General features: G+C 44.7%; 1 protein-coding gene across 3 annotated transcripts in view; it reads left to right on the top strand.

Annotated features, from left to right (window-relative positions):
* The window catches only part of LOC115472649, a 233,426-nt gene that overhangs the window by 78,154 nt on the left and 128,286 nt on the right, over positions 1 to 26,986 (top strand). For all 3 annotated transcript variants that reach the window (XM_030206979.1, XM_030206980.1, XM_030206981.1), the window contains exons 2-3: positions 1,476 to 1,662; positions 2,574 to 2,805. In XM_030206979.1, coding sequence (XP_030062839.1) covers positions 1,476 to 1,662; positions 2,574 to 2,805 — 419 coding nt within the window. The remainder of the gene's footprint in view (positions 1 to 1,475; positions 1,663 to 2,573; positions 2,806 to 26,986) is intronic.

The raw sequence follows: 26,986 nt of genomic DNA, 5'->3' as shown, positions 1-26,986 counted from the left end.
TTTTAGCGCAGGGGCGTAGCCAGATGGTCAATTTTGGGTGGGCCTGAGCCCAAGGTGGGTGGGCATGGAAATTGGCCCTCCTCCAGTTTGCTCCTCTGTCCACCCCTACCTGCCCACAAACCCCAAATATTAAATGTTTGAGCTGCCGGGGATCCCCAAACCCTGTCAGCTGAAGATTTTCTCCTCCTCCTCGAGCAGCTGGCAGCACTTGCCTCAAACTGATGCTGCTGCCGGCAGGCCATGCATGCTCAGTGCTTTTGCATATGCAAAAACTGAGCATGTGTAGAAGGGCTCGTCTCAGTGTCAGCTCAAGACAAGAGCTGCTGGCTGACATTTGGAAGAGCGCTGGCTGCCCAAGTAAAGAAAATCTTCAGCTGGCAAGATTTGGAGATCCCCACCACCAGTCACAGCAAGAGTGTATCAATTTTGGGTGGGCCTGAGTCCAAAGTGGGTGGGCCCTGGCCCACCCAGGCCCACCTGTGGCTACGCCACTGATTTAGCGCGAATTTGGGTCATTTTTTGGACCCTTTTTTTTCACGAACAAGTCCCAAAAAAGTGCCCTAAATGACCACATGACCACTGGAGGGAATCGGGGATGATTACCCCTGACTCCCCCAGTGGTCACTAACCCCCTCCTTTTTTTTCCAGCCTGTATGCCAGCCTCAAATGCCATACCCAGCAGTATGCAGGTCCCTGGAGCAGTGGGTGCAGTGGACTTCACCCAGGTGAGCCCAGGCCCATCCTCCCTACCTGTTACACTTGTGGTGGTAAATGGGAGCCCTCCAAACCGCCCCCAAAACCCACTTTACCCACATGTAGGTGCCCCCCTTCAGCCATAAGGGCTATGGTAATGGTGTACAGTTGTGGGCAGTGGGTTTTGGGGGGAATTTGAGGGGCTCAGCACCCAAGGGATGGGAGCTATGGACTTGGGAGGTATTTAATTTTTTTTTAATTGTTACAAGTGCCCCCTAGGGTGCCCGGTTGGTGTCCTGGCATGTGAGGAGGACCAGTGCACTATGAATCCTGGCCCCTCCCACGACCCAACGCATTGGATTTGTTCGTTTTTGAGCTGGGCGCCTTCGGTTTCCATTATCGCTGAAAAACGAAACCGCCCAGCTCAAATCCGCACAAATCCGATGCATTTGCCCAGCACAAACCGTATTATCGAAAAAAAAGAGGAACGCCCATTTTTTTTGAAAATACGGTCTGTCCCGCCCCTTCACTTACCCATTCTCGGACATAGACGCCCATGGAGATGGGCGTTCGCGTTCGATTATGCCCCTCCACATGTACAACGAAGCAAATCCAGACCCTAAAATTGCATTTAACAGAGGAATCCTCTATTCACAGGTGCCTTTAAAAATGAAAATATTTCTCCCTTCCCCCACCATTTTTGGAAGTTACTTGAGTATCTTATTTTTCAGTTTGTAACAATGAGTGGATGTAAATTTAATAAATAATAATAATTTTGACAGGTTGTGCAGTAATGCCGCATACATCCTGGGCACCATAGCTGAAAATGAGATGGGGGCCTCATGTCTGGTGATGCTGGCAGAGAGGCAGAACGTGACAGACTGGCATCTCGTGGGCACACTGGCAGCCATGCTGAAGTGGAATGACTCAGAAGCTGTGATGAACGCTGCAGGGACCTTAGGCACTTTGGTAAGATTCTCATGGGAATATTCTATTCTGTCAAAAAGGCAATTTGTGTCCATGTAAAACTGAACAAAACTCAGGAGCAGTCTAACTACATTAAAGCTAGAGACATTTATTTTCATTCAAGTAAAACTAGATATTGGAGGGAGGGGAGGACCCTAGGTTTTGGGAAGTTAAATTATATTGTTTTAATATTTTTGGTTTTCATGGCTAAAACCAGAGGCAGATGACAACATGAGGCCTTCCACCCCTTTGCTTAGGTGGATATCTGTGATGTATATACACACAATTAGGGAAAAGGAAATGGGACTTGATATACCGCCTTTCTGAGGTTTTTGCAACTAAATGCAAAGCAGTTTACAAATATTCAGGTACTTATTTTGGGGTCCTTTACTAAGGTGCACTAACATTTTTAGCTTGCGCTAAAATCAGCTGGTGCTAAACGCTGAGATGCCCATAATGGAGACCCCCCTTATTTACTTATTGGGATTCACCCAAGGCGGTGTACAGCAGGTATGCACAATAGGACTATGTTTCTAATTATACTTGCAGATTAGGTGGATATTTTTCAAATACTGCGTTTCTTCATATAAAACTGATTTATGTACACAAATGGCTTTGAAAATTGTTCTCCCGATACATTTAAAGAATACTCAGTAGGTAGTTATGCTGATAGCCAAAACTTAGATGGTATAGGGTAGGTTGTAACCAAGCAGGTGTGGTTCAAACAAAACTCTGTTTTCTAAGAATAACAGTATTCAGAGAATTCAATCCACAGGAGATTTCATAGTAAATGTTCTCTAATCATTTCTCACAGATGCACTTTCCTACATGGCAGGTCCCTTTGTTACTATCCTGCAACAAGAGAGAGATATTTCTCCATCTGTTCTTTCCGTAAAACAATGCCATTCTCTTAGGCAGAGACAAGTGCTGGACGGCAATGGCTCCTGAATGACCCTCATAGAGATGAGATCATTGATGACATCACAGCTCTGCTGGATTCAGCTGATGAATGGACGGCCAGTAATGCTGCTTTGGTGCTGGCACGAATCACCATGTGCCAAGAAGGATGTGCAAAGCTCCTGGGGCACCTCCAATCTGGCAACATCCTGAGGAAGCTTATAGCATCCCTAGGAGTGGATGAGGCAGGTGAGAGTTAAAAGCAGAAGGATTCTCTTATCATGAGAGGAGAAAGCAGGTATAACACAATGGCAGATTGCTGGTGTAAAAAAAGGATTTTACCTAACTGGCTTACATATTTAATCACTTATGAACTAAAAGTTCACCTAAAAGTTGCAATACTTTTCAGTGCATAAAGTTTCTAGTGCTGAATATATATATCAGCTTCTATTTAGAAGAAACACCTACTAACTGAATAATCAATATGTAGTGATTAAAAACCTACAAACACAGACCATCATGCATTCCTTATGACTAAGCAGTGGTTGACCTGGAGAGAAGGGTTCCTTTCTGTAATGGTATTATGGCAACCATGATATAAAGCCCCCACTGTGGGTAATAAAACCTTAACTTTTAGTTTCTGGAGTCCTATGGTACCATCTTATGATGACATGTGTTCTTTTAGCCATTCTTTGGAAGTGAAAATCATGAAATTAAACTTGAGTATAGTATATGAATGGCATCATTTCTTCGCCCGATTTGAAAGGCCCAGGAAGGATACTTGGCAACACGAAGGGATAGGGTCAGGTGTCAAAATTCTATTCACTGCAATGGAGGAAAGGAACTATTTTGTACAATGGAGTGAAGGACTGCAAAAATTGTGAAGGGGAGTTCTATAAGCTGGCACCTAAAGTTAGGTCTTCCCCAAAAATCAAATAAATTCAATCTAGAAGAATACACTTTGTGATACTACTGAGTCAATTTCAAATGATCACAATATAATTCTCAGTATCCAATCAATAAATTTATATACAAAGAAAAATTTTAAAATAGTAGTAAAAATAATGTGCTCAGTTCATGTCCATTCCTACCATTATATCCCCAAGGGAATGTGTGGCAGAGTCATAGATGGAACCATCATTGCACATTAGGCGTTCCAAATCCCTCACCAGGTATGTACACACACTGCTATTTCCAGTGACTAAATTATGTATCAACTGTGTCTGCGTTCACTTTCACAGTCTACTGATTTTTTACCATACATTTATGCAGATTATATAACATTTAATAGCCCAACATTTCCTTGATACCTCCCACTCAGTGGTATATTCACAGCAATGTACAATAAAACAACATTTTACACACAATGCCTATGTACTTGTTGAAACTGTTAACCACATGGTGGCACATAATTACCACTTCTACCTCGTATATTCCCACTATACCCCCCCCCCCTACAGCAGACCCACATATACCCCTATGTGGACACAAGCTCTTATAACAAACACAGTTTGTACATAGTGTAAATAATATTACATATAGAGGTTTACTTCCCTTGGGGATGTCTCCCGTGATTTAGTGATCCTGTTATGGATTTTGTCTGTGACAAACTCCTCTATCACGGAAATAAAATTACCTTTAAGTCAGCTATCAATTCAGAACTAATCAGCAGGAAATGCTCTGAATTACTTTAAATTTTCCTTGGAAATGTACACTCTCTCTCTCTCTCTCACTTTCAGACAACTTTTATTATTGTTTCAACCACAAACACTTAAATTTCCCACACAAAATCTCTCTCAGTCAGACAGCATTCCAGAAGCACTTCTGGGCAGGGTTGCCAGGTGGAAAATTTTTTTCCCACCCAATCCAGCCTACAAACAGCCCAAAACCCGCCCAAACTCAAACCCCGCCCCTGACACCCCACCCCGCCCCCGCCGTCATCAACCCCGCCCCCGCCATCATCAACCCCGCCCCCGCCGTCATCGACCCCGCCTCCCCGTCATCGGCCCCGCCCAGATCGTCACTAACCCCGCCCAAAACGTCACTAACCCCGCCCCCGCAGCCGAAAAAACCGCCTGAAAACCGCGGAAAAGAAAAAAAAGAAGCCCAAAAAAACCTTGACCCGCCGCGGGCAAAAATTTCCCGCGGCGGGTCGCGGAAAACCGCCCAATTGGGCGGTAAAACCGCCCACCTGGCAACACTGCTTCTGGGTCTTCTCTCCAGGCTGTCCTTTGCTCTGCTCACAACTGTAACTGTTTAGTCTCCCTTAGTTACCTAAGCAGCCAATCAGAAGACTCCTAGCAACCCTGCAGCTCACTCTAACATTCCAAATACCTATCTAATATAATAATTTACTCCTCCAACATTCCAATGTGTCTCACTGGGATCCACCTGTTGAGCATCACTCCTCCAACGTTCTCCTCAAACGTTCCAATGTGTGTCACTGGGATAATGGGATTGTAACCACCTGCTGACGTCACTCCTCCGACGTTCTCCGTCCCCCCTCCCTCCCAGTTCCATGGGACCCTGGAACTGGGAGGAAGGGACGGAGGGACAGAGGGAGGGGGGACCCTGGAAATGGAAGGGAGAGAGATAGGGGGACACTGGAACTCGGAGGGGGGAGGGAGGGAGGGAGGGGGGCCTGGAACTCGGAGGGAGGTGGAGGGGGCAGGGGAGAGATGCTGCACATGGATGGATGGAGGGGGCAGGGCATAGAGGACGTTGCCTGCATATGGATGAATTCAGGGGAGAGAGCATAATGCAGGGGAGGGAGGGGACCCTGAAACTTGGAGGGAGGCAGGGAGGGGACGACCCTGGAACTCGGAGGCAGGGAGGGGACGACCCTGGAACTGGGAGGGAGGGGGGCCCTGGCACACACTCTCATGCTCACACACACACTCTCTCTCTCACAGACACACTCGCACCTAGTCTCACTCTCTCTCTGTCACACACACACACTCACACTCGCACATTCACTCTCTCTCTCACATAGTCACACTCACACAGTCACTCTCTCAAACATACACACTCCAAGGAAAACCTTGCTAGCGCCCGTTTCATTTATGTCAGAAACAGGTCTTTTTTACTAGTCCTATATAATAATTCTCACCTCCAATGTTCTATGCGTCTTGCTGCCTGTGTTTGTGACTTCTTAGGAGTTGGTCTGCTAGGCTCCGTAGCACAGGCTGACGTCTGCAAACGCATTGTGACGTCAACATCAGAACCCGAGGTAAAAAAAAAAACCATGCCTCACAGCTGATCCAACCCCCCCCAAACTGCCATCCAGCTAAACAGCAACACACACACAAAAAAAGACTCGAGCCTGCCTGACGCCACTGACGCGCTCAATAGCCGCCCTCCCAAAACACCTGGGGGGGTGCAGCATGACACCCCCCTCGGTGCATCACCCAAGCCCCCCCCCCCCACGCGTGCATTCTTGCCTGCCGTGTGCACGCCGCTGGGGCGGTGTCGGTTCCGCTGGTTCCCTGCTCCCTCTGCCCCGGAACAGGAAGTAACCTGTTCTGGGGCAAAGGGAGCAGAGAACCAGCGGAGCCAACACCCCCCCCCCCCCCAGCGGCGTGCACACGGGGCGGACCGCCCTCACCACCCCGCCCTTGCTACGCCACTGGTCAAGGGGAAGATGCTGGGTAGAGGAGTAGAGAGGATAGGGAAGACAGGAGATACTGGATCAAGGAAGGATGGAAAGAAAGGAAATATGCTTGCTCAGGGAGAGAAGGGTAGATAGTAGACATGGTGGGAGTAGGGTGACAGAAGGGAGATGCTGAATTGGGATGGGGAAGAGGGAGGAAGGGAGGGACCCTGAAACTCGGAGGGAGACCCTGAACCTCGGAGGGAGGGAGGGAGGGAGGGGACGACCCTGAAACTCGAAGAGAGGGAGGGAGGGGGGGACGACCCTGGAACTGGGAGGGAGCAGGTGCCCTTGGCACACACTCTCATTCTCACACACACAATCTCTCTCTCTCACAGACACACTCACACCAAGTCTCACTCTTTCTCTGTCACACACACACACTCGCACATTCACTCTCTCTCTCTCTCTCTCTCTCACAAAGTCACTCTCACACACACTCTCTCAAACATACACACTCCGAGGAAAACCTTGCTAGCGCCCGTTTCATTTGTGTCAGAAACGGGCCTTTTTTTACTAGTTTTATATTAAAAAAAACATTTAAACCTTCGGTTTTGGATCTTAACATAACAATTCAAGTTAGAGCCATGCTCTCACATCTATCCTATAAAAATCTGCATTAATTTTAACCCCCAAATACCCAAGAAACAAACTCATTTGCATAAATCCTGAGCTCAGATAAAGCCACAGCACACACATATCTGCTTCTTGCATCAGAATTCTGCCATTATAACTTTTGCACAAACTTTTAAAATTTATATTTAATACTTTTTAGAAGTTGTCAGTACAGGTCTCCTTTGACCTCACTGAGCATTCGTCGAAATTCGCAATGTTCCACAGGTTACCTTGACAACCAGGACACCTCCAATAACTCCCCTCATCTTCCAGCATCTTCTGAGTTTAAATTAATTAAAAGTGCGCCACATGCGTGCACCTCGCGCATGCGTGATCGCGCATAACGTCCAAGTTCGGCCACAATTATATTTAATTAATGAGATCCTTTCTTTGGGTCAAAACAAGTCCTCCCTGCTATTTTATTGCAAATACGTTGGTGGCACAGCATCCCTGAGGCTCCGATCCACCACCAGAGACCTCAGGCCATTTTCCTCGGTGTGTATGCATGAGTGACATCATTAATGACGTCACTGCGTCTGCAAACACCATGCCCACAAAAACAGCATTCCCGGGGCTCCTGGAGTCCTCATGGAGCCGGGCTTTTCCTGCCAGCCATGGCCTCCCTCCTGTCCTCAAGCTGCAGTCCAGAAATCCCACGGTTCACGCCAGATGTGCGACCCCGCAATGGACCCGCCCCCAGAGCCGCCCTCCAGCTCTCAGGGGCTAAGTGGGTTTTAAAAATATTTTTCTTTTGGTTACATTCGTCCTTGTTTTTTAAATTTTTGCTTGCTTCAAGCAAAAATTTAAATACATTTTTGCCAAAAGCAAAAATCTAACTACACATTTCCATCAAATCACAAATCATCATACACATAATTATAAATCTAAATCTACCTCTGGGTACTATATTAACACACCTCACTCGACTGGAATCTTTCACCCACACCGCTGAGTGTGTCAGTGTGGTATAGTGCTTCATCCAGTGTATCCTGAGAGTATGAAGATGGTACCCACATTAGTCCCATACCCTCTGGACCGTCAAACTTTCCTGATGTTAGCTTTCTGGGCACATTTTTATTCTTTGCCTTCCAGACATACTAGGGAAAGGGGTCCTCTATTCCTTCCTTAAACCTTCATCCAATAAAACTGAATTAGTATTTTGGAAACCCTATAATATTCCCAGAATCCAAGAGAAAACTATTCGTTCAATACTTTACCTGTATCAGAACCAAAAAATTATTCTTACAGATATCAGTATTTCGTGACATTTGAAATACATACACTATAGGATAAAAAGTTTGTTTTTCACCTGTCACAAACTAGATCAAATCATACACCCTATGTGCTAGCCTAGCTCTCCCACTGAGTGCAGGATACGAAGTAACCAATTTCAATTTAGTATGCAATTATCCCTCAAATATTTAGGCTGTTGTCCTCTTTTAGTGGGTGTTGGATGTCTGTTCGTTTCTGCACCTGAAACTATACTATTAGGTGAAGCTAATGGTGTTTCAAAATTCCAAATCAATCCATTCCTTATCACATACCTTTTTTTTTTTTTGCATTTGTACCCCGCGCTTTCCCACTCATGGCAGGCTCAATGCGGCTTACATGGGGCAATGGAGGGTTAAGTGACTTGCCCAGAGTCATTATCCATATCTTTACAAGTAACAACAGGTGTATCATTTCACATTTCATACAATTGATTCGCAATCACTTCTTGTTCATTTTCCTCAATTTCCCAAGGAATTAACCTAATTTGGTTATGGTGTAAAATTTTAACATGTCCTGTTTTACTTCTCAATTTATATACATTTTTTCTTTGGCCAAATATTTGAATAATTTGATAAGGTTCATTACACCAAATAGGTTGTAATTTGTGTCTGATATGAAAAGATTGGTTTCTAATCAACACCCAAGATCCTTCTTCTAGAACATCACCTCTTGCTTTTTTATCATAGGCTTTTTTCATTTTCCAGCCAGCTTTTTCAGAAGCAATTTGAGCAATTTGACGAACCTCCTGCAACTTTTGCTGATGCCTATTTAACCATTCATCAACAGACTCTGGATTTTCCTCTTGCAACTCTGGATATAGTTCCTCATGTGGCAAAAGACTTTCTCTTCCAAGCATTAAAAATGTAGGAGAATAACTTGTGGCACTATGAATGGTACTATTGTAAATTTGAGTAACTTCTAATAAATATTCAGACCAGTGTTGCCCTTTGTATTCACACATAGTTTTTAAAATCTGAGGCATTGTACGGTTGAAACGTTTGCAACGACTGTTTCCCTCCAAGTGGTAAGGGGTAGTTCTGGATTTTTGTATGCCATACCATTTGCATATTTCCCTTAGAATTGCAGCTTCAAAAGCTGTTCCTTGGTCTGAGTGAATTTTCTTGGGACAACCATATAAATTGATCCAATTCTTTATTAAAGTTTTTGCCACAGTCTTGGCAGTCTGATTCTTAGTTGGAACCACAACAGTAAAAGGGGTGAAGAGGTCTGTCAGTACCAATACATTCTCATGTCCTTTTTATCTTTGTGAAGAACTGTATAATCCAGAGCTAATACTCTAATGGGTCTCTTATTTCAAAACACTGAATTTCTGCTTTCTTTAGGACACACCTCTTTAGATAAAGTACAGATGTTACAAGTACTAACCCATTAATATATTTCTTGCCACATGCCTACCCAATAGTATTTTCTTGTAATATTCTTTACAGTTACTTCAGTTGCATAATGACCTCCGAAATCATGATAAATTTTAAAAATATTCTCCTTGCATTCTTCAGGAACTACTACTTGCTGTATCCAACTCCCATCTCTTGAGTTTCTGATTTTTTTTTTTTATTTAAACAAGAATCTTTATTGAATAAGTAAGACAAAATGTAAATACAGGCACAACAGTAAACTTCCAGGCTTTAGTACATACTGCAAAACCTGGAACTTGTTTCTTCAATACTCATTCATTGAGTAATAAAACATTCAATATTCTTGGTGTTTTACATATTTTTCCCTCCTTCTTCCCCCTAAACAAACTGCAACAAAACATTTCCACGTTATTGGTCAAAATACCCTTCAAATCCCCCTTCCCCTTACAGTGTCTAAGGTAACAACAGTGATTCAACATATCAAATGTTTCTCTATAGCTCATTACGTCTTCGGTATATCCAAAGGTTCCCAGATCTTAGTCCATTTCGACAACTGGTGTCTCTCTTTTGCCATCAGTCTTTCTCTCTCTGCAATGTTCCGCAATAGGGTCATCCACTGGACAACAGACGGGCTATTTTTTTGCTTCCATGAGTGAGCAATAAGCAATCTTCCCGCACATAAGCAGTGTTTGATTAACACTTGACCAAAGTCATTTACCCCCAAGATAGTTTTATGAAACAGAAATACAGCAGGGTCATATGGTATCTCAACTCCCACCCAGTATCTAATCCGGGCTTGGACAGCTTTCCAGAAGGCTTTTACTTTGTAACATGTCCACCAAATATGGCCCAATGTACCACGCTGGCCACATCTACGCCAACAAGTCGAGGAAGCTGTTCCAAACATATGATTTAACCTTACTGGGGTTAGATACCAATGGTATAGTACTTTTGTTAAATTTTCTTGAACATTAATAGCTGGAGAAATGCGTACGGAACGCCTCTCCATTCTCTGCCACTCCTCAGCTGAGTAACTGACCCCTAATTCTTTCTCCCACAGCACCCTGTGCTTATGGCTAACACACATGTTATCTCGCAAGTTCCCATAGATCAAAGTAATAAGGCCACGTGTCCCTTGCTCTCGAACACAGAGTTCTTCTAAAAAGGTCACGTCACCCATTAAATAGGCACGTCTGCCTTCTGATGACAAAAAATGAATCAATTGAGTGTAGGCATATTGATCTGTAGAGGGTAACCTGTATGTATCTGCCAATTCCTGGAATGATATGAAGGTATCTTTATTAATCAATTGCCCCCATAGATCTAACCCTTGCTTTTTCCATCTAGTGAAAACTGAGCGTGTGCAGCCTAATAGGAATGCTAAATTACAAACAACAGGTGATAACCGAGAGCAATAGATCCGTTTTAAGCGTTCCACTTTATCCCAGCATGACAAAATGAACTCAATGATCGGGCTCACCTCCTCCCCCAAGCGACGATGTTTGGCCTAATTTCAAAGGGCTATGTAGTATATATTGTTCCAACTTTTCCCAAAGTTTGTGAGGGGCTTCTTGAAACCATTCCACTGCGGATTTAACCTGAGCCGCTCTATGACATAAGTCCACTTTAGGGATCCCTAAACCACCTTTGGTCTTACGGTCTGTATACATTATGGAGGGGTGGATTCTAGATTTGCCTCCTTTCCAGATGAACTTCTCTAATCGTTTCTGCAGGGAGTGAAGCACATGGTCACTAATAGGGAGTGGCAAAGCCTGGAAAAGATACAGTAATCGCGGTAATATATTCATTTTCATTGTGGCTATTCTCCCAAACCAAGATAAACCAAGGGGCTCCCATCTTTCCAAGTCCTCCCTAATGTCTTTCAGTAACGGAGTATAGTTAGCCTCATTAATGTCTTGCAATTTAGCAGTGAGGAAAACTCCCAAATATTTAAGACCCTTAGTTACCCACCTCAAAGGATATAATTCTTACAATGGTGATATTGTTCCTCTGTCATACCCCCTGCCATTGCTTCTGTTTTCTCATAATTAATCTTAAATCCTGACACCTGCCCATAAATTTCCAATTCACTTATAACCTGGGGTATAGAATCTAAAGGTGAGGTAAGGGTCAAAAGGACATCATCTGCAAACAATGCCACCTTTGATTCCCAGTCTTTCACCCTCACTCCCTTTATCCCTGGATGATTCCTAATAGCCCATGCCAATGGTTCCATTACTAAAGCAAATAAAAGTGGCGATAGAGGGCACCCTTGACGTGTCCCTCTATTCAGCTCAAAGAAGGCGGATATCTGCCCATTAATTTTTACCCCTGCTTTCGGCTGAGTGTATAGTTCTTTAATCCAGTCCCTAAAATTAGAACCAAATCCAAACTGTTGTAAAACCTGGTGCAGAAATGGCCAATGCACCCTATCGAATGCTTTTTCAGCGTCCACACTCAGTAGACAATACGGTGTTTTACTCTGCCGGGCAATATACAGAGTTCGTCTAATATTGTCCGAGGCCTGTCTATTGGCGACAAAACCCACCTGATCTGGATGTATTAAGGTTGGCAGAATTTCTGTTAATCTACTTGCTAATACCTTAGCCAGGATGCGAACATCCACATTAAGTACAGAGATGGGGCGGTAAGAAGAGCATTCAGTCATCTCCTTTTTAGGCTTCAGGATCACTGCAATCCATGCCTCTTTCATAGTTGGCGGGAGATTATCTCCTTTCACTACAGCATTAAGCACATCTGTCAACACAGGTGCCAAGTAGGGGGCAAATTTTTTATAGAATTCAGCCGTATAGCCGTCCAATCCCGGTGATTTGGCGGTTTTCAAAGTTTTTATAACTGCTAGGACCTCACGCATGTCAATAGGTGCATCTAGCATTTGTTGTTGATCTTGTGTTAAGGATGGTAGAGCCATTTTTTGCAAGTATGATCGAATACTCTCCTCCTGTATACCCCCATCTCTGGCATAAAGCTTAGCATAATATTCATTGAAACGGACTCTAATCTCTGGAGATGTTCGGAGCACTTCTCCTTTGGATCCCTTAATACGATAAATATTACGATCTGCTCTTAGTTTTTGCAATTTAATAGCTAACTGCCTACTTATCTTATTTTTGGTGGTATATGTGTGAAGCTTTAGTCTTTCGTTAATATACTCAAGATCTTGAGCTAGCAGGGCTTCTAGTTGTATTCTGGCAGCTTGTAAAGCTCTATATATCTTAAGAGAGCCTGTGGCTTTATGTTTACTTTCTAATATCCCAATTTTCTCTCTTAGCTGCAAGGTAGCTTGCAACCTCTGTTTCTTAAGCTTTCCAGCAACCTTAATAAAGTGACCTCTGGACACCGCTTTAAGGGCTTCCCACACTATAGCAATTGAGGGCCCTGAGGTTACATTAAAAGACAGGTATTCCTTCAGGACCTTTACATATTCCTGACATACTGCTTCCTATTTTTAACAGCCCATTATTTAATGTCCAGTGCCCTACCCGCTGTTTTCCTGTCTGCCAATCTAGTTGTATCACACAAGGAGCATGATCAGATACAGTAATATTATTTATATGTGCTTTTGTGAGTTGATCTCCTAATAGCTTATCAATCAACAAGTAGTCAATCCGTGAGTATGTAGAATGTACTGGAGAATAAAAAGAGTAATCACGCTCAGTGGGGTGCATGTCTCTCCAAGAGTCAAAAAGTCCCATATCCCTAACAAAAGTGTTAAAATGTTTGGCCAAGACTTTGTCATTACCAGAGTTGCGTCCCGATTTATCTACTTCAGGGCAAAGAGTGGCATTGAAATCACCACCCAGTATAAGCTGACCTCCCAGCACTGTGTGCATTTGTTTCTTAAGTAATTGAAAGAAAGATGGTTGATTAGTATTTGGCCCATATATAGATCCCAGAGTAACCTCCTGATTTTCAAATGTCCCCCTGAGTAGAAGATATCTGCCCTTTGGATCTCTTTTCACCTGATGGATTTGTATTGGCAGGTCAGACTGGAGCAATATCGCTACCCTTCTTTGTTTCTTATCAGATATGTCTGAGGCAAAATAAATCTTAGAGTAATAAACATGTCTAAACAAATATTCATGCGCCCTTTTCAAATGAGTTTCTTGCAACATAACCACCTGGGGTTTATGTCTATTTATCTCTTGCCAAATCAACTGTCGCTTTCTAGGAGCATTTAGGCCTTTGACATTGAGAGTCATAATCTTTAAAGTAGCTGCCATAGAGTATACTTAACAGAAAGATAATGAACATTCATTTGCATATCTAGATATCATCTGCAGACACTGTAGTACCCTTCCCTCCCGTTTCCCCTGAACCCATCCCCCCCTAGCCTCCCATCTCCCTTCCTCCCCATTCCCCTTCATAAGTAGAGTAGCAAACTTCCACCGGAAATAGAATTCCCCAGAGGAGTCTACTCACTCGCTTCCTAGCAAGATCAACCCCCGCAGTATACAACCCAACCACACCACCCCCGCCCAACCCCGCATGACATCCTCCATATACCCGACAGACTTATCTCCGCCATAAATGTAGATCCTAAGGAAAGAAAGCAGAAAATGTCAGGCTTCGTGTACTCTTTCAGCAACCTCACTTTAGAGTACAATTACAGTCAGGTGTTGCGCATAGTCAGCCGTGGTTTCTTTGCCTTATTAAAAACTTGTTGCCATTGTCGCACGTTGTCTCTCTTGTCAACAGTAGTCTCCAAGTGTAGTTCAGTAGTCGGTCCCATCATGCCCGCTGCTTGTAGAATCTGCTGTGCCACCTCCGGGGAGCGAACTTTGTGTAGCTTTCCAGTAATAGTAAAGCATACTGCAAAGGGAAAAGCCCATCGGTATTTTATGTTATTTTGCCCCAGTACCTCCAGTATCGGTTTCATATTTCGTCTTTGTTGTAAGGTATAGGCTGATAAGTCTTGGAATACCGAAATAGGTGTGTCTTGAAAGCACAAATCCTTTTGTTGCCTAGCCAGGCCATATAGATGTTCTTTCTCTGAGTATTTCCAGAAGCGGACCACAATGTCCCTGGGTTTATTAGGGAGCGACTTGCCTAGCGCTCTATGGGCTCGTTCAATTTCCGGGACCTGTTGATCTGGATCTCCCTTCAAAATATGCTTACACAGTTCATGTACTAGTTTGGGAACATCTTCTTGATCTCCAGCCTCTGGAATGCCTCGAAACCTTAAATTATTTCGTCTCCCTCTGTTCTCGATGTCATCAAGTTTGTATTGTAATTCCTCCATTTGATTAGCAAAGTCCACCTCCTTCTCTTTCATTTGGTTCATCAGATCCACGTGTTCGTCCACCCGGCCTTCAAGATCCTCCACTCGATTACCAATTTCCTTGATCTCACCTCGCAAATTTTCAATGCGTTCCACAATGTCTGATTTCATGCGAGCTAAGTCTTTGCGGAGTTCTCGAAGCACTTTGGTGAACCGTGAGTCCTTATTGTTGCCAGTATCTTCGTCGGAGTGATTCAAATCAAAATCTGAGGCCTCCTCTTCCCGAGATGACGCATGACTGTTAGCAGTTTTAGCATTACGGAGGCTGCCCCGTACTCCTGCTTTGGCCTCTGTGATTTTCGATTTCTGTGACATTTCTTTCCTGTAGGTACCACTTGTATATTCTTCCTGCCTTCGTTTCGCGGTAAAGTCCGCCGGTTATATAGCGAAAAAGTAGCGATTTTAGCGGGGCTGAGCCGGAGCGATGAGTTCAGGCTGCCATCGAGGTTGCTGACGTCACCAGAAGCCTTGAGTTTCTGATTTTGTGAAATAGAATTCCATCTTGTTGTCTATAATTTTTAGTTATAATGCTCTACTTCAGGTATGCTGCACTATTTCCCATCCCCCATCTTTCTTTACTATCAGCCTCATGAATTTCTGGCTGGTCACAAACTCTGATGGGACCTCCCATTGCTAGGGCAACTCAGGTACCTGGTATAACTTGTTACAAATGTAATTTACTGAGAAGAGGTGTGGCAAGAACACCAATTGCAAGCCTCCAGCACATATGAAATATCCAATTATAAGTCTCCAGCACATATGCAGCACCTATGATTGGTCCATGGTAGAGGAGAGGTGGATGCTAACCACAGCCTATAAAACCATGCCATGCTTGGAAAGAGAGTTTCAGATCTGTCCCATGGCCTATTTTTTCCCGAAGGGGGTGCTCTCCCCCCTTCGTAGAAACTAATTCTCTATAGCTAAGAATCTTTCTTTCATTCATTCTTTCTTTCTTCCTTTCTTTCTCTCTGTTCTGTGACCTTTGTATGAGGATTAAACTTTCCTTCCTCCTTTTTCTCTTCTTTATATATTTAATCTGATTTATTTATAATTACCAGAGGTACTGATGTCAGATTTTGTAAGTTTGTTACAACTTGCAACTGATATCTGATGCTGTGATGGTGAGTAAGAATAGAAAACTTTTTTCTCTAATTCCTGTACATTTTTTTCCCTGTAATATTTTGTAAGATGTTTAGAGAATAGCAATCAAATGTGTAGCCTAGTACATTGTATAACTAATTTATTCCATTGATACCACAACTTACAAACTTGACTAGGTTTTTGTTTAACAACAAGTTCTTGCGTGTTTTCAACAGCCCAAATTATTTCTTTCAAAACTGGATCTTTCCTCTGTTTCTCTATCAAATCAGTTGTAGTTTTTATATTACATACTCGTAAAACATACTGTCTATCAAGAACCTTCTTTTCACTTTTCCCACATTTTTCTGATTGGATTCTCATTATTTTCGACCCTTTGCCAAGGAGTAAGAAATCTTTTTCTGTATCTAATTCTTCTTCCTCAGTATGGGACTGAGTTTAGCACCCCAGAGGCTGGAGAAGAAAAGACTCTTATCTACAGAAGGTAAATTTTTTTTAACTAAATAAAGAGAGAGAGAGAGAGAGAGAGACTAATGGGCTCATCTCCTATCACCTGCTGGAGACTGAGAATACTGAGGCTAGGGTCACATGGCCAGGGCTCTTACTGGCTCTCTAGAGGCAGACGTTTCTCAGTCTCCACCTGCTGGAAGGCATACACAATCCATCAGTCCAATCCTGGGCTGGTCGGGAGTGACGCTAAGGAAACCCCACAGTTCACGACAATTTTATATGTGGGACAGAACTGACTGTAACACTGTGGGGGTGATCTACTGCATATGATGCCCATGTAAGCTGTTCTATATTGGCCATATGACTCATAGAATTAAAACCCGAATTGGGGAACATATTAGTAACATCAGGACAGTTAAAGCTGAAGCTCCTTTATCAGCCCATTGGACTGAGCATCATCATTTGCTATTGGATTTGCGATAAACAGTACTACTGCAGGTGGTTCTGGAGAGAGGTGGATCGTTGAGTGACGTGGAGGGGCATAATTGAACGAAAATGTCTATCTCCATGAGCATTTATCTCCGAGAACGGGTCCGTGAAGGGGCGGACCGAACCGTATTTTCGAAAAAAAATAGACAATTTGTGAGCTGGGCGTTTTTTGTTTTTCAGCGATAATGGAAAATGAAAGCGCCCAGCTCAAAAATGAACAAATCCAAGGCTTTGTTCGTGGGAGGGGCCAGGATTCGTAGTGCACTGTCCCCCCTCACATGCCAGGACATCAACCGGGCACCCTAGGGGGCACTTTTACAAAAACAAAAAAAAAAGGTAAAAGAGCTCCCAGGTGCATAGCACCCTTCCCTTGTGTGTTGAGCCCCCCAAATCCCCCTCAAAACCCACTGCTCACAAGGTAAAAAGGTAAAAGAGCTCCCAGGTGCATAGCACCCTTCCCTTGTGTGTTGAGCCCCCCAAATCCCCCTCAAAACCCACTGCCCACAAGTCTACACCATTACTATAGCCCTAAGGGGTGAAGGGGGGCACCTACATGTGGGTACAGTCGGTTTGGGGGGTTGGACGACTAATAAGCATTAAGCAGCACAATTGTAACAGGTAGGGGAGGGATGGGCCTGGGTCCACCTGCCTGAAGTCCACTGCACCCCCTAATAACTGCTCCAGTGACCTGCATACTGCTGCCAGGGAGGTGGGTATGACATTTGAGGGTGAAAATAAACAGTTGTGAAACGGCATATTTTGTGGTGGGAGGGGGTTTGTGACCACTGGGGGAGTCAGGGGAGGTCATCCCCAATTCCCTCCAGTGGTTATCTGGTCATTTAGGGCACTTTTTGGGGTCTTATTCGTGGAAAAACAGGGTCCAGGAAAAGTGCCCTAAATTCTCACTAAAAACGCATATTTTTTTTCCATTATCGGCGAAAGGCGCCCATTTCTGATCGGCCGATAACCACATCCCAGTTCCGCCTTCACCACGCCTTCGACACGCCCCCGTCAACTTTGTACGCTTCCGCGATGGAGTGCAGTTGAAAACGTCCAAGTTCAGCTTTCGATTATACCACGTTATTCGTTTTTGGGAGATAAACGCCTATCTCCCGATTTAGGTTGCAATATAGGCGTTTTTGTCTTTCGATTATAAGCTGGATACTGATTCGTAAAGAGCAGCGTTTCATCTTTACCTAGGATACTATCCAAACGCTTGGCCTGAATAGAGACATTGAATGGCTGTGATAGCGAGTGGGAGGATTGAGTGAGTGAGAGGAGTACCTGATTTGACCAATAGTAAAGCAAGCTGTGGCGCTCGCTGAGGATTTAAAGAGTGCGTGAATAGTGATGAAATACGTTCGACGCCTGGGGAAGGCGGAGCCTTGTGGAAGCCCGTCATGGGTTTGTGTCCGTAAGGAATTTTAGGTGTTGTTTTGTAAGTACTTTGAAATATTTACATTTTGAATGTTCATTGCACCCAGTGCTCTATGAGAATGATATATTTTGGTTTATGTGGATTTAGGTACAGATACAGATATATGTGTGTGTTTGTAGGCCCCCTTCTGAAGAAGCAATAGCGAAACCCGGCCAGGGTTAAAGGGGTTGGTTTATTATTCAGTAAGCATGATGAGAGAGAATATAAGGAGCGTTTTCACAGGATCACTAAATCACTGGAGACATCCCCAAGGGAAGTAAACTTCTGTATGTACTCATATTATTTACACTATGTACAAACTGAGGCCCAGATGCACTAAACCTTAACGACCTTTTAACGACCCTTTAACGAAGAAATTTTCAACCAAAGCATGCATTAAAGGTCAGTTTCCGACGACGCAAGCAGCTAACAAAAACGGAATGCAAACGAGTAACTACCATCTGGATGCACTAACCATACCGACGATTTCAACGAATCATTTACCGTGATAAGCACTACGTCAGACGGGGGGCGTGCCCAGGTCAGGGAAGGAGAGACGACCTGAAGACTCGTGTCGATCAGCTGTTCTCCTTGCCCGTGCAGCGCCTTCACACAGAGGTGAGAGGCACTGCGCGGGCCCGGTAAGGTGGAGGGGGGAGTGGCGGCGACAACCTCAGGGGGGCGGGGCATGGGGGCAGAGGATGGCGGGAGGCAGAGCAGTGGTGGGAGAAGGAGAAAGAGAGAGACAGGAAGGGAGGGGGCCCGGCGCTGCAAAAGTTTTGATTTTTATTTTGAGTTTTTATTTAATACAGGAAGAAGCGGGGAGCAGCAGCGACCTCGGGCGGGCGGGGGCAAGGCCGTCCATACAGGACGCTCCTGATGAGCGCCTTTGCCCCCTCCCAATCCTTTTTTTTTTTTAAATTTTATAGAAGTCTTTATTGAACATTGCAAAATCAATACAATAATCACTCTATGCTCATCAATATACTCTGGTACAGCGTCCAGCAAGTTTTACATGAGTGTGTAACAATAATACCATCCATTCAATGACAATGTTAGAATAAACACCAATTCTACTTCAAGTTTTTTAAGTTTTTATACTTTTAACTTCCCTTATTCTACTCCCCCTCCCCCCCTCCCCCCCACCTTTCCGAATGCTCTGTCATCATACTCATTAGTCGGAACAATTTTTTAGAAAGGGTTCCCACACCCTTTCCCATGCAGGCAAAGTTTTAGCTCTCTGGGCAGTCAGTCTCTCCATTTCACATATGTAGCGCACCTTGGTGTTCCACCTTACCATTGAGGGTACCAAAGGTGACTTCCAGTGTTGTGCTAAGTTCAAACGAGCTGCATGTAGGGATCCTCTCAACAGAAGCCACTGGTCTGAGGTGAGGCCTATTGGTCGCTGCCCAAATAAGAAAGTTAGAGGATGCCACCTCACAGATTTGCCAACCCACTTCTGAATACGAGCTTGTATCCCCTTCCAGTAAGCCTTTGCTTTAGGACAAGACCACCAAATGTGCCCCATTGTCCCCTCTCCCCCGCAATTTCTCCAACATTCCTTTGGCACTCTAGCAAACATGTGGTGCAGTCTAACCGGGGTCAGATACCATCTATAAAATACTTTAATAGCATTCTCTTGCATACTCACTGCTCGAGCTGATTTCAAAATCCTTTTCTCCAGTGTAACCCAGTCCGCCTCCGGTAATGTGAAATGTAATTCTTGCTCCCACCTCCTCCCATGTTGTACGTATAGTCTGGCAGTAGCCATCAAGTGTGCGTATAGGAAGGATATCAATCCTCGCTCAATCTTAGAGTCTACACATATTTCCTCCAATGGATGCGTATCCCGCTTCAGACTTCCTTTGTAAGCCTGGCCTGTCAAAAAGTGTTGTACCTGTGTGTAAGCATAGTGATCCTTATCCCTGAGCCCAAAATCATCCACCAGCTGTACAAAAGGCACTATTTTCTCCTCCTGATGCATCTGTCCCAACAAATCCAGCCCAGAATCTGCCCATCTCCTGAAGGTGTTATTTCCTATACCTGGCTCAAACATTGGATTTTCTGCTATGGGAGCTAATCCCGATACCGGCGGTTGACGTTCTGAAAACATAAGATCCCAATAGTAAAACGTGGCTTGTACTGTGGGCGGGAACATGTCAACTATTCCCCTATATTTGTTAGGAAGCCACATTAAATGGGCTAATTTCCGCGTTCCCACTAAATCCTGTTCAATGTCAATCCACAATTTATAACTATCTTTCCTAAACCAGTCCACCGCCGCTCTGGTCTGTGCCGCACAATAGTACCAGAACAAGTTTGGCACACCCAGCCCTCCTAACCTTCTACTTTTATAGAGAAGAGCCCGTGATAACCTTGGTCTTTTCTGATTCCAGATAAAGCGGATCAACTTATCTTGGAGACCCGAGAAAAAGGTTCGGGGTACTTGTAATGGTAGAACCTGGAATAAATATAAAAGACGTGGCAAGATGTTCATCTTAATCGCCGCGATCCTCCCGAACCATGACAATCCCATATTAGCCCATCTGTCTAAGTCTGTTTGCACCTCCCTCTTCAGAGCTGGGTAATTAGCTTCAAAAAGCTCTGATAGGTCACTCGTGATCTTGACTCCTAAGTAGCATATTGCACGCCTCTCCCATTTAAATGCAAAAGATGTCTTCAATGTCTCCATCAATCCCCGTGGGACTCCCACAGCCAAGCCCATAGATTTGCTAGCATTCAATTTGTAGCCTGAGACCCGTGTGTAGTCCCCTATTTCTTTCATTAAGTTAGGCAAGGAAACCAGTGGATTCGTTAATGACAGCAGCACATCGTCTGCGAATAGCGCAATTTTATACTCCTGCCCTTTAACCTGCACTCCAGTAATATCATTATTCTCACGTATAGCTGCTGCCAGAGGTTCCATCGCCAGAGCGAACAGTAGTGGAGACAGTGGACACCCCTGTCTGGTTCCGCGCCCCAAAGCGAATGTCACTGAATTCCCCCCGTTTACTCTCACACAAGCCCTCGGCAAAAAGTATAAGGCCTGAATCCAGGCTCTAAAATGCTGTCCAATTCCCACTCTATGCAAGACCTTATCTAAATACCCCCAGTGCACCCGGTCAAACGCCTTCTCTGCATCCAGACCGAGTAGCACTGCGGGCCTTGTTTTTTTCTGTGTTGTGTATATAAGATCTATTGTGCGGCGTATGTTATCCATGGCCTGTCTCTTGGCTGTGAATCCCACTTGGTCCGGATGGATCAAGCAGGGGAGTACCCTGCCCAGACGGTTAGCTAACACCTTGGCCAGAATTTTGACATCTGTGTTCAAGATCGAAATGGGTCTATATGAGGCACATTCAGTATGATCCTTGCCTGGTTTTGGTATTACCGCCACCCATGCTTCCATCATAGTCCTAGGGAACGGTGCCCCCTCCCTGACAGCATTGATTATCATCGTCAGGTAAGGCGCTAGCTCCATCACATATGCCTTAAAGAACTCATTCGTGAAGCCATCTAATCCTGGCACCTTCCCCCTTGGTAATGCTTTCACCACTTCTATCACCTCCTTTACCGCCACTGGGTCCTCCAACTCTCTCTTTTGAGTATCAGAGAGAGCCGGTAGCCCCCTTGCCTGTAAGTACCCCTCTATTTCCCCAGTCTGTACCGTGGCATCCTCTCTATAGAGGTTCTCATAGTATTGGGCAAAGCAATCCCTAATCTGTGCTGATTTGTGCGTTATGACACCCCCAGCATCTCTAATTCTTAAAATGTGTCGATCTGCTCTCAATTGTCTCAATTTGCTAGCTAGCAAGCGTCCAGGTTTGTCAGTGCAAGCATAGTGAACCTGTTTCATCCTTGCACTCACAAACTTCAAGCTTTCCTCGTGTAGCCCCGCTATTTCCAACCTCACCTCTTGCAATTTTCGATAATCAGCTACTGAACCTGAAATTTTGTATTTATCCTCCAATATAGCCAGTCTATCCATGCAATGTACCAGCCTCTGCCGATGTACTCTGGCCTTCTGACTGGCACACTTAATAAAATGTCCTCTTGAGACTGCCTTGAATGCATCCCACACGGTACCCAATGTAGGCCCCGAGTCCAGATTAATATCAAAGTACTCTCTAAGTATGGGAATAAAACCGGCTACTGTTTCAGGATCCTGCAGCAAACTGTTATTAAATGTCCATCTTTTATCTCGCTCCTCCTCCTTCAGGGAAGGAACAGCAAGCCAGACCGGGGCATGATCTGATATTGTGATATGACCTATATCGGATTCTTCCCCCCCTTCCGATAACGTTTTATCAAGAAAAATGTAATCCAATCTGGAGTAAGTGTGATGCACTTGGGAAAAAAAAGTAAAGTCTCTCCCTCTAGGATTCTTCAAGCGCCACCCATCATACAGCCCCATCCCCTCAACAAGGTTATTTAATGCTCTAGCAATTCTACAGTCTGCCTGGGCAGGAGGAGTCGACCTATCCAGGCCGGGCTTCATGGTCGCGTTGAAATCCCCGGCCACTATCAGCTTCCCTCTGGCAAAGGCCTGCAGCTCCTTCTGAAGGTGCCGGAAAAAACGCTCCTGTCTTTCATTGGGCGCGTATACACTAACCAGTGTATACTCCTCCTGCTCCAACCTGATATGCAAAAAGAGGAATCTTCCCTCCCTATCTCTTCTAGTATGCAAGATCTGGACTGTGACATTTTTATGAAACATTATGGCCACCCCTCTTTTTTTAACTCCTAGGACATCTGAAGCGCACACCACCTGTGGATAACATTTGGAATACAATAGTTTCTCATGCTTTTTTAAGAGATGTGTTTCTTGTAAAAACACCACTTGTGGTTGCGCGAGACGCAATTCACGCCAAAGGGCATGCCGTTTATAAGGAGAATTTAGGCCCTTTATATTATAAGTGAAAAACTTATAGCCCACCATTTACCAAGTCTGTTCTATCAGCATGTTCTAAGAAAGATGTATACCCATCCCCCCCTCCCCACGCTCCCCTCTGACTTTCGTCCTCCCTCCCTCCCCCCCCCTTTAACATCCACTCACCAGACAATACCCTCCGGCATTGCATGGGTAACCAGAGGAAAGCGGCCCCGAAGGCCAACACCCCACCCAGTTCTGTCTCCCTATTTCACACGTACCCCCCTATTCAATTATAGAGCATTTGAACACCCCCTCCTCCACCCTACCAGCTCACCTCACATTAGGCAACATTCATTCTCATGCACTCACTCTCCATTTCCACCTCAAGTTAAACCTTATGAACAGTCCATTCTTAAACAGAGTCCTCTTTGGGCTTTCAAGTCTGAAGTCTCGATGTCTTCGCATTCGCTGGGACTCTCTTCCACTTTTGCATGCGTGCTTTTGTTGTCACCGCCATCTCCGTGGGCACCGTCTCCGACGTAGTCAACCCGGCCTCGTGTAGGCTTTTCCAGGCATCCGTCACCTTCCTTGTCCTGCACTGTTGCCCCTTGATCACAAAACAAATAGCAAATGGAAAGGCCCATCTGTAAGCGATCTTTTCTTTGTTCAATACTTCAATCACTGGTCGCATAGCCCGTCTCTGCATCAGTGTAAACACCGAAAGGTCTTGAAATACTGAGATCCTGGCTTCATTATATTCCAGGGTTGGAAGCTGCCGGGCTTTTTGCCACACCATCTCTTTAAATGTATAAGAGGAGAATCTCACAAGTATGTCTCTGGGTCTATTTTCAAGTCTCTGGCCCTGCACTCTATGTGCTCTGTCCATGGCCGCTGCACTAGGGTCCCAGGCCTCTCCCATAATTTTTTCACATAGGTTCCTCACCAGCGTTTGGATATCTTCCATATCTCCGCTTTCAGGGACTCCACGGAACCTCAAATTGTGTCTTCTTCCTCTATTCTCAAGGTCATCCATTTTATACTTAAGTTCCTCATATTGTTCTTGCTGCTTTGAAATGCGTGAGCTCATCAAGCTTTGCTGCTCTTCTTGCTCATCGAGCCTTTCCTCTAGGGTTTCTACTCTGCCACCCAGCTCTCTGAGATCCAAGCTTATAGCGTCGACGTGCTCCAGTATTTCAACCTGGGAGGCCTTTATTTCCTCTCTAATCGCATCCAGGCATTTCGCCAAATCCGCTGGGGAGTGCTCCCTTGTAGCAGCGGGACTCGGCGCCACGTGTTTAGCCGGCGCTTCCGAGTCCGCCATGCCGGGTGAAGCTGGGCGCGAGAAGTTCTTCCCGGATTGTTTCTTCGGCGCTTTATCGCTTCCCCGCTGTGCCGCCGCCGCGGTTTTACTCATTTTGTGGAGCCCGGTTTATAGCTCGTCGCCAAATGTGGTGCTGGTCTAAATTTTTTTTGCCAATGGCGCTTTTGGTGCTGCTTAACGGTGGGGGAGTGCAGGAGCTAACAGACTAGGCAGCCATTCACCTCCGTGACGTCACTTCCTCTCCTCCCAATCCTTTTTTGATGTTTGTTTAGATTTTATATTTTATGCAGGGGAAAGCAGGGAGCCACGTGCTTGTTTTGGGTTTTTTTTTTGTTTTGACGTTTGTGGCATGCGCAGAGCATCCAGCATAATTCTTGGCTGCTCTGCGCATGCTTTAGGGGCCGATTACCGACTGGGATTACACCAATTTAACGAATCTTTAATGCATTGTACTTTACAATACCGTACTGAACATTAAAGACTTGTTTTTTTTGGTGCATTCTTCATTTTTTAAAATTCGTTAAGGACTTTTACGTTTTACATTTTTTTACGTTTGGTTGATGCATCTGGGCCTGAGTTTGTTATAACAGCTTGTGTCCACATCTGGTATATAGGGGTACATGTGGGTTTGCTGTAGGGGGGTATAGTGGGAGTATACGAGGTAGCGATGTTAATTATGTGCCACCATGTGGTTAACAGTTTCAATATGTACGTTGACGTGTGTAAAATGTTTTATTGTACATTACTGTGAATATACCGCTGATTGTGAGGTATCAAGGAAATGTTGGGTTATTAACTGTTATATAATCTGCATAAATGTATAGTAAAAAAATCAGTAGACTGTGAAAGTGAACACAGACACAGTTGATATTGAGCCTGCTAATGGGTGGGAAAATGTGGGATACAAATGTTACAAATAAAATAAATAAATATAATTTAGTCGTTGGAAATAACAGTGTATGTACATACCTGGTGAGGGATTTGGAACGCCTAATGTGCGATGATGGTTCCATCTATGACTCTGCCACATGTTCCCTTGGGGATATAATGGTAGGAATGGACATGAATTGAGCACATTATTTTCACTAATATTTTAGAAATGTTCTTTGTGTATAAGTTTATTGATTGGATGCTGAGGATTGCATTGTGGTCACCTAAAGTTAGGTGCCAAATATGCATATAAGTTTTAGAATACTAGCACTTAAGGCTTCATTGGCACCAATAATTGGCATTTACATGCGTAAATGGGGGGACAAGACATTTTTTAGATGTGCAAAAGTAACATTGTGAAACACAAAGGTGAAGGGGAGGAATACATAGAAGCTGATAAGGATAAGATAGAATTGCTTAACAAATATTTCTGTTCTGTGTTCACAGAAAACAAACACATATAGGAATGAAAGTGTGGTAGACCCTGAATGGTTTTCAGAGGACTGTGTATATAAGGAGCTAGCTAAACCAAACATGGACAAAGCGATGGGGTTGGATGGCATATATCCGAAGGTACCTTATAGGTACCTTAGGGATAGGGTTGTGAACTGGATCCAGATTCACCCAGGCATCTACACAGTTAGCGAGTGCTAAAAACGCTAGCGTGCTTTGTAAACAGGGCCCTTGATTATTTTTACCAGGCATACAGCAACACAAGCTAACTAGGAGTAGGGTTACCTTATGTCCGGATTTACCCGGACATGCCCTCTTTTTGAGGACATGTCCTGGCGTCCAGACGGGTTTTGCCAGTTCACCCGTTTGTCCGGATTTCTGGACAAACGGGCGGGCCTATCCTAGCCTCCTCTTCCCTTACTTACTATCTACTGCCCTGGTGGTCTAGTGACCTCTTCGGGGCAGGAAAGAGCCCCCTCTTTCCTGCCTGGCGCGCTGCCCTTGCCCTGCATCCTGTTGCTGTGACGGTCTCGGGATTCAAAATGGCCACCAAGAGTTGAAGCGGCCTCGCGAGACTTCAACTCTCAACAGCCATTTTGAATCCCGAGACCATCACAGCAACAGGATGCAGGGCAAGGACAGAGCTCTGGGCAGGAAAGAGGGGGCTCTTTCCTGCCCCGAAGAGGTCACTAGACCACCAGGGCAGTAGATAGTAAGTAAGGGAAGGGGAGGGGAGGTGACGGGGGGGCAGGGGAGGGGAATATGTGACAGGTGGCGGGGCGAGGATGTGAAAGGGGTGGGGCATGGGTGGGGCAGGACATGTGTCCTCTTTTTGAGAGGACAAAATATGGTAACCCTAACTAGGAGTGCCTGAGATCTTTCTCTCCCTACACTAAACCGAAACCTTATATCCTCTACTTCCTGTCCTATTATTAATGGAGTTCCATTCTGTTTTCCTTTTTCCAATTTTAGCTTGTACATTGCCTTGCTCTGCAGTGTCAGTTTGAGTAGTATAGCAAGTTTTAATAAACTATAAACTTAATAGGGCAGCAGAGAGATCCCAGCCAGTATCTCCCCCACCCAGTTTGAAGAACCCCTCTACTTATCCCTTCTACTCTATGTAAGATATCTCCTGATCCCTCCCCTCTCCCATACCTTCCACCCTCCATGCCTGTAAGCCATTAA

The sequence above is a fragment of the Microcaecilia unicolor genome, chromosome 6, assembly GCF_901765095.1.
Source record: "Microcaecilia unicolor chromosome 6, aMicUni1.1, whole genome shotgun sequence".
Lineage (NCBI taxonomy): Eukaryota > Metazoa > Chordata > Amphibia > Gymnophiona > Siphonopidae > Microcaecilia > Microcaecilia unicolor.
The sequence above is the reverse complement of the archived record's forward strand: the minus strand, read 5'-3'. Positions and strand labels throughout refer to the sequence as shown.